The sequence below is a fragment of the Atta cephalotes genome (assembly GCF_000143395.1).
Source record: "Atta cephalotes unplaced genomic scaffold scaffold00025, whole genome shotgun sequence".
NCBI classification, from domain to species: domain Eukaryota; kingdom Metazoa; phylum Arthropoda; class Insecta; order Hymenoptera; family Formicidae; genus Atta; species Atta cephalotes.
This window is the reverse complement of record NW_012130089.1, coordinates 3,230,008-3,247,269: the sequence shown is the minus strand read 5'-3', so window position 1 is coordinate 3,247,269 and position 17,262 is coordinate 3,230,008. Positions and strand designations below refer to the sequence as shown.

Sequence of the window (17,262 nt, the reverse complement as noted above, 5' to 3'; positions counted from 1 at the left end):
CGTGTCGCGTGTGTGTGTATGTGTGTGTGTGTGTGTGTGTGTGTGTGTGTGTGTATATATATATATAATATTTATAATTATAACTGTAATAATTAAAACTGTAATATAATTTAAAGACATATATTATTTTAATGCATACTTGGTTTTATAAGTTTCCTTTCCATGAAAATTTGCTTGAAATTAAATCTAATTACAGTTAAATATCTATAAAATATGTAATATACACCACTTTTGGACTGGATTTTTTTATTCTACTCGAATGCTTTTTATTATTTTATATAATATGTAATATTATGTATGTAATTTTATACATGTAATGTCATTATTTCTTTCTTTATTTTCTACAGAAATAATTTTTTTTATATTTAAAAATTCATCATTATGATATTTTTATAATAAATTAGATAAATAAAGGTGTATAAAAATCAACCGTGGATCTTGATGCGTAAAGTACATTATATTTCAATCGTTGATAATATAAAAATTAATAATGTTATACATGTTTTAACTATATGATTGAGCCCTCTTCAAAAACAAAAACTTCTTTCAAATTACTGTTATAATATTTTTACAAAATTTTTTTATAATTAATTTTATCTGAATATGTAATTAAATAATGATGAATGAAAAAATATGAATATGTAATTAAAAAATGATAAATGCGTAAATTTAATATTAAGTGAAAAAAATAACAAATAATCAATTTTATCAAAAAAAACAATCCCAAAAAATTAAAAAAATCCTTCCAAAAAACCTAATAAAACTCCCCGTAAAACCCAATAGTTGAGTTTTTTTAAAACGGGTTTTTTCCAACTCTCTTCAAAGTCATCAAAATCTATTCAATCTATCCAATCTGTCAAAAGCTGAAATCACCAGCATGACAAATCTGAAATTATTCGAAAAATAGGTTTATATATTTCGTTTAGCGAAAAATATAAAATTTATATTTCTCATCCCTCGATTTGAATTTTACGATGATTATATTTTATTTATTTATAATTATCAAATATAAATTTCGTGTCATTCATTGAAAATTATTGTTAAAAAGATTTGTTAAGTGAAAATGGATTGAAAAATATATTCAACATAAATGAGTTAAGAAATCCATATTCGGTCAAGGATTTTGGTGTTCAATATTATCATTCATTGAAAATTATTAAAAAGATTTGTTAAGTGAAAATGGATTAGGAAATATATTCAACATAAATGAGTTAAGAAATCCATGTTCGATCAAGGCGGATTTTGGTGTTCAATAATATCTTTGTGTGAGTCCATTTTTATTTAATATTTATTTACATCATCTGAAAAAGATATGTATTCTTTCTACACATATTAATTAGTGCAATTAAAATCTATAAATATTTTTTCATTAATCATCACATAGATATACACGGGATTCAAAAGAGAGATTCCAAAAATTCATGACTAAAATGATTTTTGCAATTAATTATTTAGAGTGATTTAAAGACGCAATGATTTATGAGAGCATCAGTTAATTGACATGCAATTTAATGCAATTTTGTGATATTACATACTCTAGCTTTATTCTAAAGTTGTATTTGAAAATCAATGAAACGATATAGTTCGCTTAAATTGGAAATTATAAAAAATTCACATAAAGGTATTATTATTATTAGGCATCAAAACACGTCTCAAATATAGCCCTTTTCACTCATTTATGTAAAAAGATTTAGTTAATGGAACTGGACACTCAACATTTTTATTTAATTTGGAGAATTCCTTCGAAAATATAGACTTTGAATTATGCATCTATTATATAAGTTATTACTGTACTCGAAGGATTCCTCTTATCTTTAATTGACATAAAATCACACTAGTGTTAGAATTGGATAAGCTAGCCGACAGTTATAATTGAGAAAAAAACATTTCCTGGACGTAATAAGCAATAAGACGCTTTTTGTGTGTAATCTCATGTGCGTTGCATCCGCTTCTCCAATCGAGAAGAGAAAGAAATAGAAATTGATCTGTGGAGAGTTAATTGGAGCAAAACTGACGGCGTCGTGACGGCTTTTAGCAGTTAATAGCCGCATCCGTAATTTTCGAACGTATCAGTTTCTTGTTCTAAAGCCGCTCTGACAAGGAAATATGGTATATTCTCACATGCCTTAATGTTTCGTAATTTCTCTTGGAGCCCTTTTCTTAGCAACATCGTCTGAGGGCCCAGTCAGGTGCTACATGGGCATCGCGAAAGAGCCCTTTTCGGGAAATGAAATCAGCCATTCTTTTTCACACGAACCTCCTTAAGTCCTCGATCATCGCGTAGGGACGACAACGGCATCTAGTAAAGTCTAACACTCTCAGAGAAGCCGTCCTTGTTGCTCATCTTTTGTGTTATTCTATCGCGTGAGCTTCAGTATAATTTAATTAGCGAGCCAATTACACACGAGCCGCGCCCTATTCGTCTCACGGCCATGAGTTTACGCTGATAATTCGCACATAATATTTGCACGCCGGTAGATTCCGTAAGCGCGTAAATAATAAAATTACGGCCGGCTATGGCATAAGAATGCAATCACTTATACGCGCTGGTGATCGCCGCTGAGCCGATGTTAATTGAGAGAATCGCTACTGGTGATTATATCGCGCATAAAGATTATCCTCGATTAGTTACTTCGAATTAAAATCTTGGTCCCGATTTTCAACGAATATTCGAATGCGTGCAATAAAATTTAATTTTCTTAATTTAACGTTGGTTATATAACATGATGCAAACACTTAAATATCTCTTCAAATTTTCGCCTTAAAATTCAACATAACTTTGCGAGAACATAATATATAATTAAAGTATTAGAGAATAGGTACAAAACGCATAATTATTATCTGATTTCAATTTAATGATAAAGTTAATTTACATGGTACTTCGTGCCCGATACTTTATGACTTCCCTTAATTGATCATCTTTTTGACACCTAGTCGATAAATTCCCCAAAATCGCGCGCGGTGCGCTCAAGCGAAATGGCTCGCGATATTAAAGTACGGGGAATTCCGAAGAGAGCCTGTTATTCTCCATCTACCTTGGGGCTGACATAGGGCATTAGGTAAGTGGTAGATAATAATAGGTTACACCCCGCTGATGGCCGAAGGTAGTTCATCGAATGCTGCGGTTTGGCTCATCTCGGTTCCTCTCGCACGCATCCCACGAGAACTATCAAGCTCCTTTGTGGAATGCTTTACCATTCTGATGTTATTACATGATTCGAGAAACGGGAATTAGCTTAGAACGAATGAAAGACAATGTTTCGAGTATAATCGAATGGATAATTCATTTTAATCTAAAACTAAAAGTTGTAATAGTACTTTAATAGTACTTTAACACTTAAAAAAAACAGCTGCTTTTTGTAAGTTTTTTTTTCAATCATAAGACTGTCGATAGGGATTTTAAATCCATATATCTCTTTAAAGGTTAAAAAAGATTAATCTAAGTTCCCATTTCTTCGACCATAAAATTAACTTTTTATGAACGATTTTTTTAAAGCAAGGAAATATCAATTAGTAGCTAAAGTCTATAATGTCTAAAAGAATTTCCTAATACTGTTTCTTAATAACGTATCTGAAAGTTGTTTGAGCTCACGGGACGATGTCTACGAAAAGGAGGTCGATTAAATTTAAAGAAAAAAAAAGAGTGGAAATGAGGAAGCTACATTGGAATTATTGAGAGATTTATGGCTAACAACTCCGCTCACAGTACCAACAGTGAGCAAGCTGTCGTCGCTCAGGATGACGCCAGACTTCATGATTGCGAAACACGAAGAGAAGTGAAAAGCAAAACGCATGAAAAAGAAGGAAGCTGGTTCACGGGCACTGAATGTCTCTGCGAGCGACGTATCGCGTGAAGACTTCGAAAGAAAGAAATAAGGAGAAAGAAGAGGTGTGAGTTGAAGAAGTTCCGCGGATTCTTCCTTCGACATGGAATGCTGTTAAGGAAGAATATTAGATGAAAAAGAGGGGAAGAAAAGTGCAAAGAAAGGCAGAAGTCGCAGAAAGAGACACTAAAGAGAAGGAAATAAGAGAAAGGGTAACGCGAATTGGGGAGAGGCAAAGAAAAGAATTACAGAAAAGGAGAATGAGACGGAAGAGAGTCGAAAATAAAAAAGAGAGAGGAAATAGAGAAGACGATGGTAGAGAGCGAGGTGAAGCGAAGTGCGGCGAAGGGGGGCAAACGGGTAGAGAGCGAGTGTAACAGCGAAGAAATTAATAGCCATAAAATATGAATAGAAATTAGCAGGTTCGGGGTGGCGTGACGCGTTTGCTCGCTCATTTCCTTTCGGCGCGTTGAAAAACAACAAGACAACACAAAATACGGTCGAGCCTGTAATTTACCCGGCTGCCGCCGAGCGGGCCGACGCGCGATCGCCGCCGTGTCGAACGAGCGAGTGTGCGAGTGCGCGCACACTTATACGCACATACTCATACACGAGCGAACCCGCGTACAGAAAGGTACGAGAGAACGTTAACGCCCGAGAAGTCAGAGCTCTAGATGCGAGTAGAAACGCTCGTGCATGTATAGGGATGTGCGTACACGTGTACATGTGTGTACGAGGGACGAGAGTCTGTCGGTGGTGCTCGCAAGCTCGGGCCATCATCGTCGTCGCACAGTAGGTATGGTAGGTAATGATCCGGTAATGACCCTGACGCCTCGGATAGCCAGCCGATATATGGTGGAGTGTGCATATGCATGTGTATGTGCGAGTGTGTGCGAGTTGGAGCCTTCTCTCCCTGCTCCGCCTCCTCCCTCCGTCTCTCTTACTGTTTCTTCTTCCCGCGGGTACCCCTGACCGGGCCTAAAGCCCCCGATGATGCACGGCGAGACCTTTGTTTTTGCGTTTTAAACGGCGGTTATTAGCTTCGTAGCAGCCACGGCCACTGATGCTGCCTCTCCACCTCCCGTGTCTTCTCGCCCTCTCCAGCTCCTTCCTCTTCTTCTTCTACTTCGTCTTCTACGGAGTCTTTTTCATCTTTGTTCATCGCCGTGCCCCGCGACTCGCTCTGTCCGTCTCCCTCTGGCACTTTGATAATGTGGCCCGCTAATGGGCCGGCAAGGAGACTGGCGGTATCGGTTGGAGGTGTCTGCATTGTCGGGGTTGATGTTGGTAGTTGTGTCGAGGAGATGGAGGAGAGAGGGAGAAAGACGGAGGGAAGGTGCGAGTTGAAAAAGAAGAGGTAGGCCGAGTGAGACGAAAAAGATAGAGAGACTTCGCGAGGAGAGGAGAGGAGAAGAGGAAGAAGAGAGCCAAAGCGGCAGCGGTAATGACAGGCCGTCCGCTCTCGAAGCTAATATAGATGAATGCCCTGCCCTCCTCTTGCCCTCCGGAACCGGGAGAACTTGGAATCGCTCTCTTTCTCCTATGTTACCATCCGTTTCTTTCTTCGAGGCGCTTCCACGGCGAGCCGCGAGCCCAAATGACCGGGCCGAGATGCGACTGGCGCAGAACTGTGCGCGAGTAGCGACCAAAATATATCAGATACTCTGGCGAATGAATATCTCTTAGATACAATCATCAAAGCGTAACACATGGTTGAAAATATAGATTAATCTATGTTCATGTTCGAAGCTTTCCTAAAGTTTAGTCTCAAAAATTCTACAAGGTTAGCAAATTTTAATACAAAGTTTCCTATTTCAATATATATGATGCTAAATGGTGTTTTCTATAATAATTCTGACAAGTTCAAGAAATACAAAAAGAAAGAAAGAAGTGAATATGTCAACACGTTTAGGATTTCTCTGAATATAATAAAATGAGATAACTATGTCCAAGCCTAATACTCAATATAATAGTTTACCTGCTGTTTGCAATTACATGGATAATTAAATCACTGCACTCATATAAATATTGAAAATCTGTTATATTTTCAATCAATATTCAGAAATGTTTCCTATTTTGAATCTGATCACCAGTCAATGTTAGACTCAGCAAAAATCGCAACTTTAGGCAAACTACAGTATATTGGATAATACACTTTACAACAAATTCAAATATCATCGTTCCAAATAACTGAATAATAACTTCATATAATTTCAGTGTCTACTTTTCCCCATAGACCTTAACGACTTTGCCTAGTCCTGAATCATTAATCTATAACGTAAAACGGCGCTTCTCATCCGCCATCGCGCTTTTGCATAGGCAGCGCGATTTCGCGATCCTCGGCTGTCCGTGCTGATGTTTTCACGACGTTGACGGCAATGCTGTGCCGTGAACACGTATACGAGGAGGAGACCGAACACACGTACGCGAGAAGAGAAGGCAGAGAAAAGGGAAAGAGGGAGTAAAAGAAAGAGGGCCGGAGGGGCATCTATCTATCAGCGCCGGCGTGAAGTGGGCGGGTGCATGCGCCGTATTGCTCCGTACGGCCGCTCTCTCATTAACTCCGGACGCCGCCGGAGCGGCGCATCCGTGTACGGCTAACGTGGAGGCGACTGCCGGCGTTCCTCATCGGGACGGAGGAGTCTGTCCGTTCGCGCTGGACCCTTTCGATCTTCGCAGCCGTACGTGCTTATCTGGAGCGAGTACGGCAACGACCGGTGTCATCGGCTGATGGAGAACGCGAAGACGCGCGCAAGTTCTTTCAATGTCAGTAACTTCCGCCCAGAACGCCCGGTCTTATAATTTCTCTTCTCCAAAATTTCAAACGCGCTCTTTCAAAATTACCCTATTTAAAAATTTTTTTATTCCGATTTTTGTACGCTTGAATTTCGTTTTACATTCAAAGAAAAAGATGTAGTATAATGGTAATTATGTGAATGATACTATACAAGTTTCATATTATGTGAAATATACATAGTTGAATGAACTATTTTAGTTTAATTAACTGTAAAATAGTTTGTTCACTACACACACATACATAATATATAAAACCTGCATAGTGTTACTAGAGCTCCTCAGTAGGAATCTGGTCACTCAAGACAAATATGACCGCAACATTTATTATAGAGTATACATAGACTTCTGTAAACTTTATGTGACTCATTCTATATCCTTTGTAATACAGAGTTATATTTATCTCAGATGTGAACAGATGGTGAACAATAAGTTATTGAATGTCCAGACTCTTACTTGAGGATCTCTAGTTGTCACCTACGTGACATCACTTGTCTTTGTCTGAGTGTAATTCTACTATTCTCTTTGCATAAATAAAATGCTATTTTAATTAAATCTTATTATTAAGTCTAACATCTACAAGATTAAAATAATTGAAAATCACTCTTTTTTATGTAATTAAAGAAGACAGAATGGATAAATATTTTCGAGTAGTAGCGTTATATTTGCACAACATTGTCTCATCTCTTTGTAAATTGCTCATATTTCTAACGCAGCATTATCTGGAGTTAACATACGTTGCATCGTATTACTATACGGCGCATTGCAATTTCAATAGTCAGAAAATATTGATCAATCCATGAATTTTTACTGAACGCGCATCTTCGAAAATGTAAATCATCTTGATTCATAGATTGCTAAATATTCCTAATACTCGTATATTTTTTAGATATACATAATTTCGATATATATCTATAGATTACTAGACGACGTACTCAGAAGGTTTAACTGCTCATGGGTGTAAATTTATACACTTACAAATTACGCGTCTAAAAGGTTGCAGTGGTACGTATATAAATCTTTCCCATAAATACAGTTTTTATTTTTTTTAATATATGCAGAATAGCATAATTAATTTGAAATTTCTAAATTTTCATGTCTTTGCATGAATGAATGTTTATCAACAAACATTGCTATCTCGAATGGTGAGATGGAGGTCTAGGGAACTGATAAAGAACCCGCATCGAATCACGGGACCCCAAATTAGTTCCGCGATACCCGATCATTCGGAATGATTTTCGCCTATCGATAATTTTCTGATCAGCTATGCGCATGCTAGCACTAGCTATGAAGAGTTGCTTCAACTAACAAAGTTAGGATCCCAAGCGGACACACCCAGTGCCAAGAGCGACAGCGTTATCGGAGTAACCCTAAGAGATTTTATCAAACGACAGAGTCCCACGGTAATCTATCTCGAGCGAGGTTTACGAGCATATTTCCATGTATAGTAATTTCGAAAAATGAGGGGGGAGGGTGGCAGGAGGCATATAATTCTCGATAGCGGTCGGAACTCAACGACTTCGATGGCGGTGTTCTTTTCAACGGAATGCAAAGCGGCGAATCGATCAACTTTTCGAGAGCTCGAGATAACGGACGAATCTTAGAATGATGGTGCAGAATTTAAACGGCCGTCTGTTAGGCAGGTGCTGATTTAGGGAGGATCGTGGTATGGTGATTCCAGGACGAGATCATGCTCGTGCAACCAAGATGCGGAGTCATTAAAATGCACACATAGCTCGTTGTTATTTGATTCGCCATGAAATCGTCCCGATGGAACGAAAGTAGGTATGCGTAAACAAATCGATTGTAAAGGCTATATATTTGGACATTCTTACATTCTTTACTGTGATTGGCCAACTTGCTTATTATCTACTACCGTCTTATTGCCCTATATTTTTCTGTATGCTATGGACTTAGGACTGTCACACACATTTTCCGTAATAATAATCGTAAAACCTACTATAAAACTTAGCCAAATAGAATTGAAATTTTTTTTAGAATTCTTGACTGTGATTGATGACTAATACTTACGGTACATCTAACGGTTACTGTTACGAAAAGAATGTGCGGCGTAAATAGTTCGAAGATCTCACGATTATCCATTGTCAGATGAAAAAATAGCTTTGTTTCCAGATGGAAAATTAGGACTGTGTTTCAAGACTAATAAATAGTTGGCGTGCAGTTTGTTTGAATTGAAAATTGTATGATTCATGCAAAAATTTTATTACACAACAAGACCCGTTTCATCTAGAATATAATTTTTTATTTATTTGTATCCTTTTTTATTTATTTGTATCAAAAATTAATTTGTTATGCAATGTATTCGTGAACTACAAGTGGTACAATTAAGAAAGGAGTGATTCTGTATGAAAAAATAAGAAGAAAACATAAAATAAAACTTTTTCATATGAGACTTTGCTTCCAAGAAAGTCGACTTTAAATATTCGCCAAGTAAGGATTTAATTGATGATTAGAAGTAAGTAGAACAGTAGAATTTATGAAAATATATCATTATTACTACTTTTTAATTATCAATTTTATTATATGAAATTAGGAAATTACTAGAAATTTTTAAAAATTCAGAGATATCTATATATATATAAGTATTCGAAAATATAAATGTCACAATTCTATCACTTACGAATCCGAGGATACGGCGAAGAAAAAGATCATTTATGTTTGCAAAGTTCAGGAGCACGAGTTCCCTAAAATCTAGAATAATTGTAAGAAAAATAACGATCCCTAACTCGTGCTCCAGAGGTCTTAGGGACAAACCAAGAATTTTAGCATTCACAGAACCTGGGGACCATTACCATAAATTTATCGCGACCTTCGGTGTTTGCATCCTGCGATCCTTGGACCTGCGTTTTCCGCCGATCCTGCGATCCTTGGACCTGCGTTTTCTCCCACGCACGCCTCCTTTTAATAAAGAAACGGCATAAATTCGCTTTGATATACGTTCAAGTCGGGTAGCACTCGTACATACATGAAAATATCGCGCGTACGGCTCGATCCATCACGGAATTTCTTTCTGCTGCGCCACGCGCAGATCGTTCGAGCGGCGAGCATACAGCTCGCGAGTGGGAAGATCGCGCGCTTCAGCTATTAATAATCGTAAACGAGAAGTTCGCGTGTTTTTGCCGGACGCGCTTCGCGCAACTTAATTTTTTAATGATCAGCCCGGCGATGGGGCGCAGGGCACGGAGAATCGCCGGGGAGAATTGAAAAAAAAAAGATATGCGAGACGATAATCCGATGTGCATACTTGACAATAAATGCAGCACTCGAGAAAAACCCATGGTGCTATAATAATATTCGCTCCAAGAGCGCACAGCGAGACGACGGTGCTGAAATCGATCGGTAATTAAAAGCCACGTTATTTTTATCGTCCCCCCTTCGGTGCCACCCCAACTGGACCTCTTTTCGTTGCCGCTGGCCGGCTCGTAGGTTTTTCTCGGTCAATTGCCTCTTCGCACCATGGACTGACTTCTTCTCGCGGCGAGGCGGTTATCGGACCGTTCGGCCTCATTTAATAAGTAAGAACGACACGCCGGTAGCCGAGCGAGCATCGACGCGAGCAACGCCCACTAAATTGTTAACAGCGTCGACTTGCGGCGATCTCTCGGGGATCGCGATGCAGGGTTTTTATGCAAATCGACTCGTATATGTATACGGTGTGTCCGCAAATCGATAACGGACACCCAATAAAGTCGTCTCTTCCCTCCCTAATGCGAGCTTCTCGTTCTTCGCTCCGTGTTTCAGGATCGTTCTCCGTTACTTTGTTCTTGTATCCCTGCTATTTAATCTTGAATAAACGTTGTGTAATTCTTATGTACGTTTCTACCAATGTAGATTAACTTCAATCTTGGTTTAACTTGTTTTTTTTATCTTTATATATTCTTATCTTGCGAGTTCTAAGAATTAGAAAAAGATAAAGAATAAATTAAATCGAGATTTTAGTTTACATTGATAGAAAGGATATTAGATTATTAGAGAGATTTTTTGTATTAGGTTAATGTTCGCTTTATGTCATGTCTATGCATTTGTGACGGAAGTACATTGTTTGCAACAAAGTAAGAATTAAGAGATAGGAACTCAGATTTTTCAAAGTCTGTAGTCTGAAGTCTTGACAGAAAATCGTAAGAATTTAGATTCCGTTTTTCGTTTTTGGAATACATACATTCTGAATTAAGCTATCATATTTAATAAACAAGTCTTAGACAATATATGCAGAAGAGAATTAATAATTGAAAATAAGGATAATACTTGATCCTGAATATCATTATAATATTAATCATCCGAATGATTGAGCCTCCTGACTGTTTGCTTTGAATTGCTTAAAGAAAGTATCAATAATATTGTACAAAATATTCGTATAATAATATTAATAAATTTAATTCAGAATTATTATAATATTAAACGAAATACGGAAATCCGTTGATTATTGTTAATTAAGTATCTGGGGATTGCTTAGGGTTTGTATACGTATTCGAACCAAATTTTCGAAATTATTCTATCGGACCGATTCTGAAGGAAAATTGAAACGTAGATTTAAATTATATAGTCGGCACGAACTTTCCGGACAACCCAATATATGTATTTAAATTACTTAGTGTATACGTTCTCCTGGAATAAGTTGTAGTCTTAGAATATTACTATAAACTACATCTCTTTCTCTTTTTTCTGCTTTTTCTCCCTTTTTCAAACGTTCTTATTTTTTATTTGTTCTTCTCATCATTTTAATGATCATGAAACCGTTCACATACCTGTCATGAAGCACCTGCCTCGCGAGAAGCGAAACGCAATTAAATTGTTTATCCGATCGTAATGAGGCGATAATCGCGACACTTAAATGCCGTTTGGGTTTTCGATGCCGATCGAGAGGATCATTAATGATACGACGGAACGGTCGTGTTCAGCTGAGTTTCGCGGATTTTTCAGGGACCGACCGAAAAACACGATCACATTAATTGCGCGAATTACGAGCGGCGATGTTCTGAATTATGAGCTTAATTAATCGCAAAACGATCTTGCACGGGAGATAGGTGCCATGCCCAAATCGGGAGTTTTCGTGAAAGTGGCATCCAGCGGCCCAGCTGCGATCACGTGCAAATTGGAAGAGGCGTGACGAGAGTCCTGCCTCACTTAACGCGCGCTGCGTTCCTTAATATATTTCTGAGGATCGGTGGGCGGTGCGAGAGCACCAGACGGTTTTTCGTAAAATATGGTACCGAATCCGAGACCCCGCGACTGAAGCCCCTGCCTTCTCTCAGGGCGGACTAATCAATTTTTAAACGCAAGACTGTAGCAAGAAGCCGGGAAATTGAACACAAAATTCTCAATCTTGATACGGTGGCGTATAATTTACAACAATATGAGGAGAGATGCATCCGTGTCTTACGCTAATTTCAAATTATGTTAATTTTATATTAGTATACATATTACAATTAAAATTAAATTGGAATTACAATAAATTGATTATCCATATTAATTTGTTTTAATGGTTTATATCTTATTATATAATTATATTTTATTTATTACATGTCTATCTTTCTCAATTGTTTCTTTATACGTTATGTTTACATTTTGAAATTACTTTTAAAGATTTTAGAATCCTATAGAAAAGATTTTGCAATTTGAATTCTTTGATATATATATATATTTATTCCAAAATTTCTCTTTCTCTCTTTAAATCAAATCTTGAAGATCCGATTAGCATGATGAACAACATTGATAATTGATTAATCATCTGTTAAAGGGATCTTAAAATGAAGAATTCCGACGATGTTACCAGAGATTATTGTTTTTCAAACGTACTGACATATCTTTATATACACACTAATATCTCACGCAATGTATGATACACACAGTATGTTCGTGTCAATTTTCGTATAACAAATTCGTCGTCTAAATAAAGTGTCTAACTCTAAGAACTCGACATTATTTGTTCATGCAAATTATGTGTTTGTAAATTATTATTTCGTAAGTATAAGTTACAAAACTTTCGTATCAAGCAAATGTTGTCACTACTTGAGACGCCATGTTACAATAAGAAACGGTAAAAAATATATCAATATCATTTCAAAATTTTTGGTCATTCTCGGTATAAACTCCACTTCACAAACACGTATTAACGCGTATACTTTAATGGAAAAGGATTTTCGAATCTGTGAAAGAGAAAAAAAGTATTTGTTATACAAAAATTATATGATTTAGTCGGTAATACAGACGACTTTAGAATCCCCCTAACAACAGAACATCGACATCAAAGATGATCTTGCGATGACGGCGGCGCTGAACAAAAAGAGTTGACATGCATTCGCATATATATAAATATATATATATTTTTTTCTGTCACGTAAACACAGAGAGGAGAGAGAAAGAGAAAAGGAATGCATATATGAGCAGGTGCATCGTCATTCGTGCAGATAGATGATCATGGATAATTTGGAATCAGCCGCGTGCGCGTGCTCATTTCGGTGCCGATCTCACTTGCTTCGACGTTTAACGTTGTTGTAAATTTCCGCCTTGAACGCGAGAGATCTAAGCGATAATTTAGCCTGCGCCGTGTGCGATTAAGTGCCGACGTTCTAATGGGATATAATGATCGGCCGTGACGATCGAGAAGAGCCGCGTGTCGATAGGTCGGATCCTTGCGATGCGAAACGCGATGCAAGAAACAAGCCGGATGATCGCGTAAAAACTTGTCCCGGAAATATAAAATGGCGGAATACTAGTCGATTGAACGTGGCGTATAATATTAGAAAGAGACAAAAGAAAATAAACAGAAAAATTCCTTGATTTGCATACCAATATTAGAACGAGACACAAGATTGTTAAAGTTTTTGAACCATCTTTGAATAATAATTTATACAATAGCATCTATGTTATTTTTTAAAAAAAGCTAAAAAAGTTATTCATTTTATTTATTTTTGATTTAGCTATTAAAAAAAATTAATATCTTTGGAGAGAAATAAATTATCAGTAGCAATTCTATATCTCGATTGGAATTATTTTTTATGTTATAAGAGGTACTATACTAAGTATTAGTATCTAAATAAGACAATAGTAATCAAATTGATCAAATAAATTCTTTATTAAAAAAAAAACAAAATAAATATCTTTAATAATAAAGTATGTAATAATTAGAAGTAATAATTAAATAAATTTTTTGTGGTTATAAATCATTTTGAAAAGACTTTAATAAACAAAAATATTAGAAATCATCGCAAAATAAAATACAATTTAAAAGCTGCTGCATAAAACTTTTATCTAAAACTGCAGCAGAATATGATAATTTCGCTGCATAAACCATTATAAGATTATTTGTTGTTTTGTTTTTTGCATTTCAGGACGTATTTACAACCACAATTTTTTTGTTGATATTAGCTTTTTTGGCTAATTTTTTAATTTTTAACTGATGTACAGACATCTTTAAAAACTAATAATTACTAATAATAAAGATTAATAATTAATTAACTTTTATCGCACATTGGGACATACCCTTCGTCGTTCGTAATTTCTTTCGAGCGTTTTTCGAGAGCAATTAATTCGTTCGTAGATCCGAGGATGATTCGCGTGAGAAAAAATCGAGGAAATTGTCGGCTGGATAACGTATGCGCTGACACTCTAATCGCGTTTTAATTAACCCCTTCCAGTAGGACGTCGGCGCCGTGCCGACACGGGAGTTATAGATATTTCATTCGAAAATATAGGTTTTAATTTAGCGGCCGCTCGATCAACGTCCGGCCGTTATAAATGGACGCTATGATTGCTCGTTACACCGCTATGCAGAAAAGCATTCGCCGGGACCGGACGGTTTGGAACTCCCTGGCGAAGAGAGACGGTTGCGGCGCAGACAGATTAGCTGCTAGGCCAGCTGAGATATATTTTAATCGAGTTTCGTGAATTATTATTATTCGATCAGTTATCGATATAACGCGAATTTCAAATCTTCCTTAATTCCTTAATTAAATCCCTTTTTTTTAATCCTGAATTCTGAATATGGAATTGAGAAAGTATTATTGTCTTTTCTACAAGAGCTCGAACTTACCGATCGAAGTCTGTAAGTCTTGATGAGTCCCTGAAACCCTTGGCGAACGGATTACTATCGATCTTCAATCTCGTTATCTGCAAGAAACATATTCTTTCATCAAGTTTGATTATATTTTTTTCAAGATTTTAAATAATATTTAAAATTTTTTAAATGTGGAGAAAAAGATTTTATATTATAAGAAAAGAAATACTTTATTATTATGAAATACTTTATTATAAATCTTAATCTGAAATTGCTGCTAATTTTAATATTTTGCATAATAAACTTGAAAACTTTGTAAAGCAATTGAAATATATATATATAAGAATATGAAGGTCAAAATAAAAAGATTGTTACATACTGTTGATTGACGAAAACTTAGGTCCATATTCATAGTCGATTCTTATATTTAAAACAATATCTTAATACAATCTTGAGACGTCATAGCTAATCACAGAACCGTATTAATATCTTAAGATATTAATTATGATTAATTATGATATTAATAAATTATAATATATATTAGTTTTAAAATAAGAACAGACTATGAATATCAACTTTAATATAGTAACGATAATATAGAAACGTATCATATTATTGTTTTCTTTTGAGAGTGAATACATGTTTACGTTTATAACATCCTTATGAGCTTGTTGTTTAGACTTCATATTCCTTTTTATTTTATTGTTACATGATTAAAAATTTTTAATAAATAAAAAATGAAAGAGACTGTCACTTCTGTGTGTCTAATATAGGATGCGTTCCGATATTCACTGCCAGTGCTGAAAATTTATAGCGCACGTAACGTATACTGTATAGTTTCAGCACTGGCAGTGAATATCGGAACGCACCCACGATGAACAGAAGATCTTTCTTTTTAACGCGGCTGTGTCATTTTTAATCCATTTGATAGTTCTTTTTTTTTAATTAATTTGAAATTCCACATGGAGTTTTATATTTTTGTGACTTTTCACAAATAATGATTATAATTAATTACAAATAATTTTATTTTTATGGTGACCTTCCTTGTAATCATCCAATAAAAATTCAGATTTATCTCGAATCGAGAATAGATTAATCAACGCGATTTTAATGTTAAGCAATACGAAAAAAAATCGCAGGTCTTAAAAACTAATACGAAAATCATAACCTCAATCTCGCGATGCAAATATTCAACGATCTATTCGAATAGTTCGTGTTCGTTGAGAATTAACGTTGCACTGTATAATCGACTGTGTATTTGACGAATCTGGACTCACCAGCTGATTCTGATACGCCGTGACAGCGGTGAAAATGGCTTCCGGAAAGATAAACGTCTTATGCTCTTCCTTTTGAAGGTCGGTGATATGCAAGCTGCTATCGTCAGTGTGTCGACAACGAATCAAGTGTATCCTCGGTTGATACCTGTGCATTGAATTCAGTACAATCTGCAACAACGAAAAGATCTGCCGTTTGATTATTGCTCCTCCCGACGGGATTAAACGCGAAAAATTGATTTCGCGTTCTTTCCTTCAATGAATTCCATGAACGGAATTGCACGGCTTGCATCGCGATAACAATAACAATAAAATACGATTATCACTACGATCGGCGACGATATTCCGCGCGAACGCACGCCTTAAGTCGCCGATTATCATAAGTTACTGTAATTATTTAGTTTATATGTCTCCATACTTAATATATTTCGTGTTCAAAAGTGAAACGTTGGGTTTCACTCCAGTTATCGCAAGTAGATTATCAATGGAAGATAAGACGTCTCTACCTTATTCGCCTGACTTTACATTTCTAGAAATGGGTCACAGCGGTCCATAGTGTAATCTTCCTAATGGACACGAGAGATAATAAATACAGAGAAAACTTATATATAACGACGTAGCAACATGGAGTATTCACTATCGTTTAAGCCCGATTCGCCCGGTTAACGAAAATTCGTTTCGAGCTAAACTTTAGCTGCAAAATCTATTTAAAATTAAGCTAAAACAACATCTTATCTGTATCATGTATACGAGAGAAAATGGTTGCAATTATTATAATTCATAGTCATTTTTAATGTCAACTACACTATATTTTTTGATAAAATTAAAATATAATCATTATTGCTAACATTATTAGCAATAATAATTTATACAAAATTTGAAGAAGTAAAAGTTGAATCAATAAATTCCAAAATGAAACGATCCAAGATTGTATGAATCTTAAAAAAAATTGGAGTTGGATGTTTAAAGATTTAAAAGCTGAAATTATTATTTTTTGAAATTTTAAAAATTTATGCGATATTAAGTATTAAATATAGTAAGATTAAAAATGGAGCTCTAATTAAGGATCATAATTATTTTACGATGCAATTATATAATCACAAGTACCGAATATTTTTTCTCAGTGAAGCAAAAACTTATGATTCAGAAAATTCTCTTAATTCTCGATATCAGACAAATAGAAATGAAAGCGTCTCGTTTTTGCGCAAGTTTTTCTCGAAGACTGATGTGTCATTTGGAAAAGTCGCGCAGATAGGTGGGTTAAAGTTCAAGTGAGATTTCCAAGAGAAAGAGAGGAGGAGAAAGAGAGGGAGGAGAGGGAGAGAGAGAGAGAGAGAGAGAGAGGAGGGAGGGA

At 35.9% G+C, this 17,262-nt stretch overlaps 1 protein-coding gene across 1 annotated transcript in view; it reads right to left on the bottom strand.

Moving 5' to 3' along the window:
• Nucleotides 1–17,262, bottom strand: part of LOC105620316 (T-box transcription factor TBX20-like) — a 76,495-nt gene that overhangs the window by 7,874 nt on the left and 51,359 nt on the right. The window contains exons 4-5 of the mRNA XM_012201818.1: nucleotides 15,912–16,079; nucleotides 14,671–14,747 (exon numbers count right to left, since the gene is read on the bottom strand). Coding sequence (XP_012057208.1) covers nucleotides 14,671–14,747; nucleotides 15,912–16,079 — 245 coding nt within the window. The remainder of the gene's footprint in view (nucleotides 1–14,670; nucleotides 14,748–15,911; nucleotides 16,080–17,262) is intronic.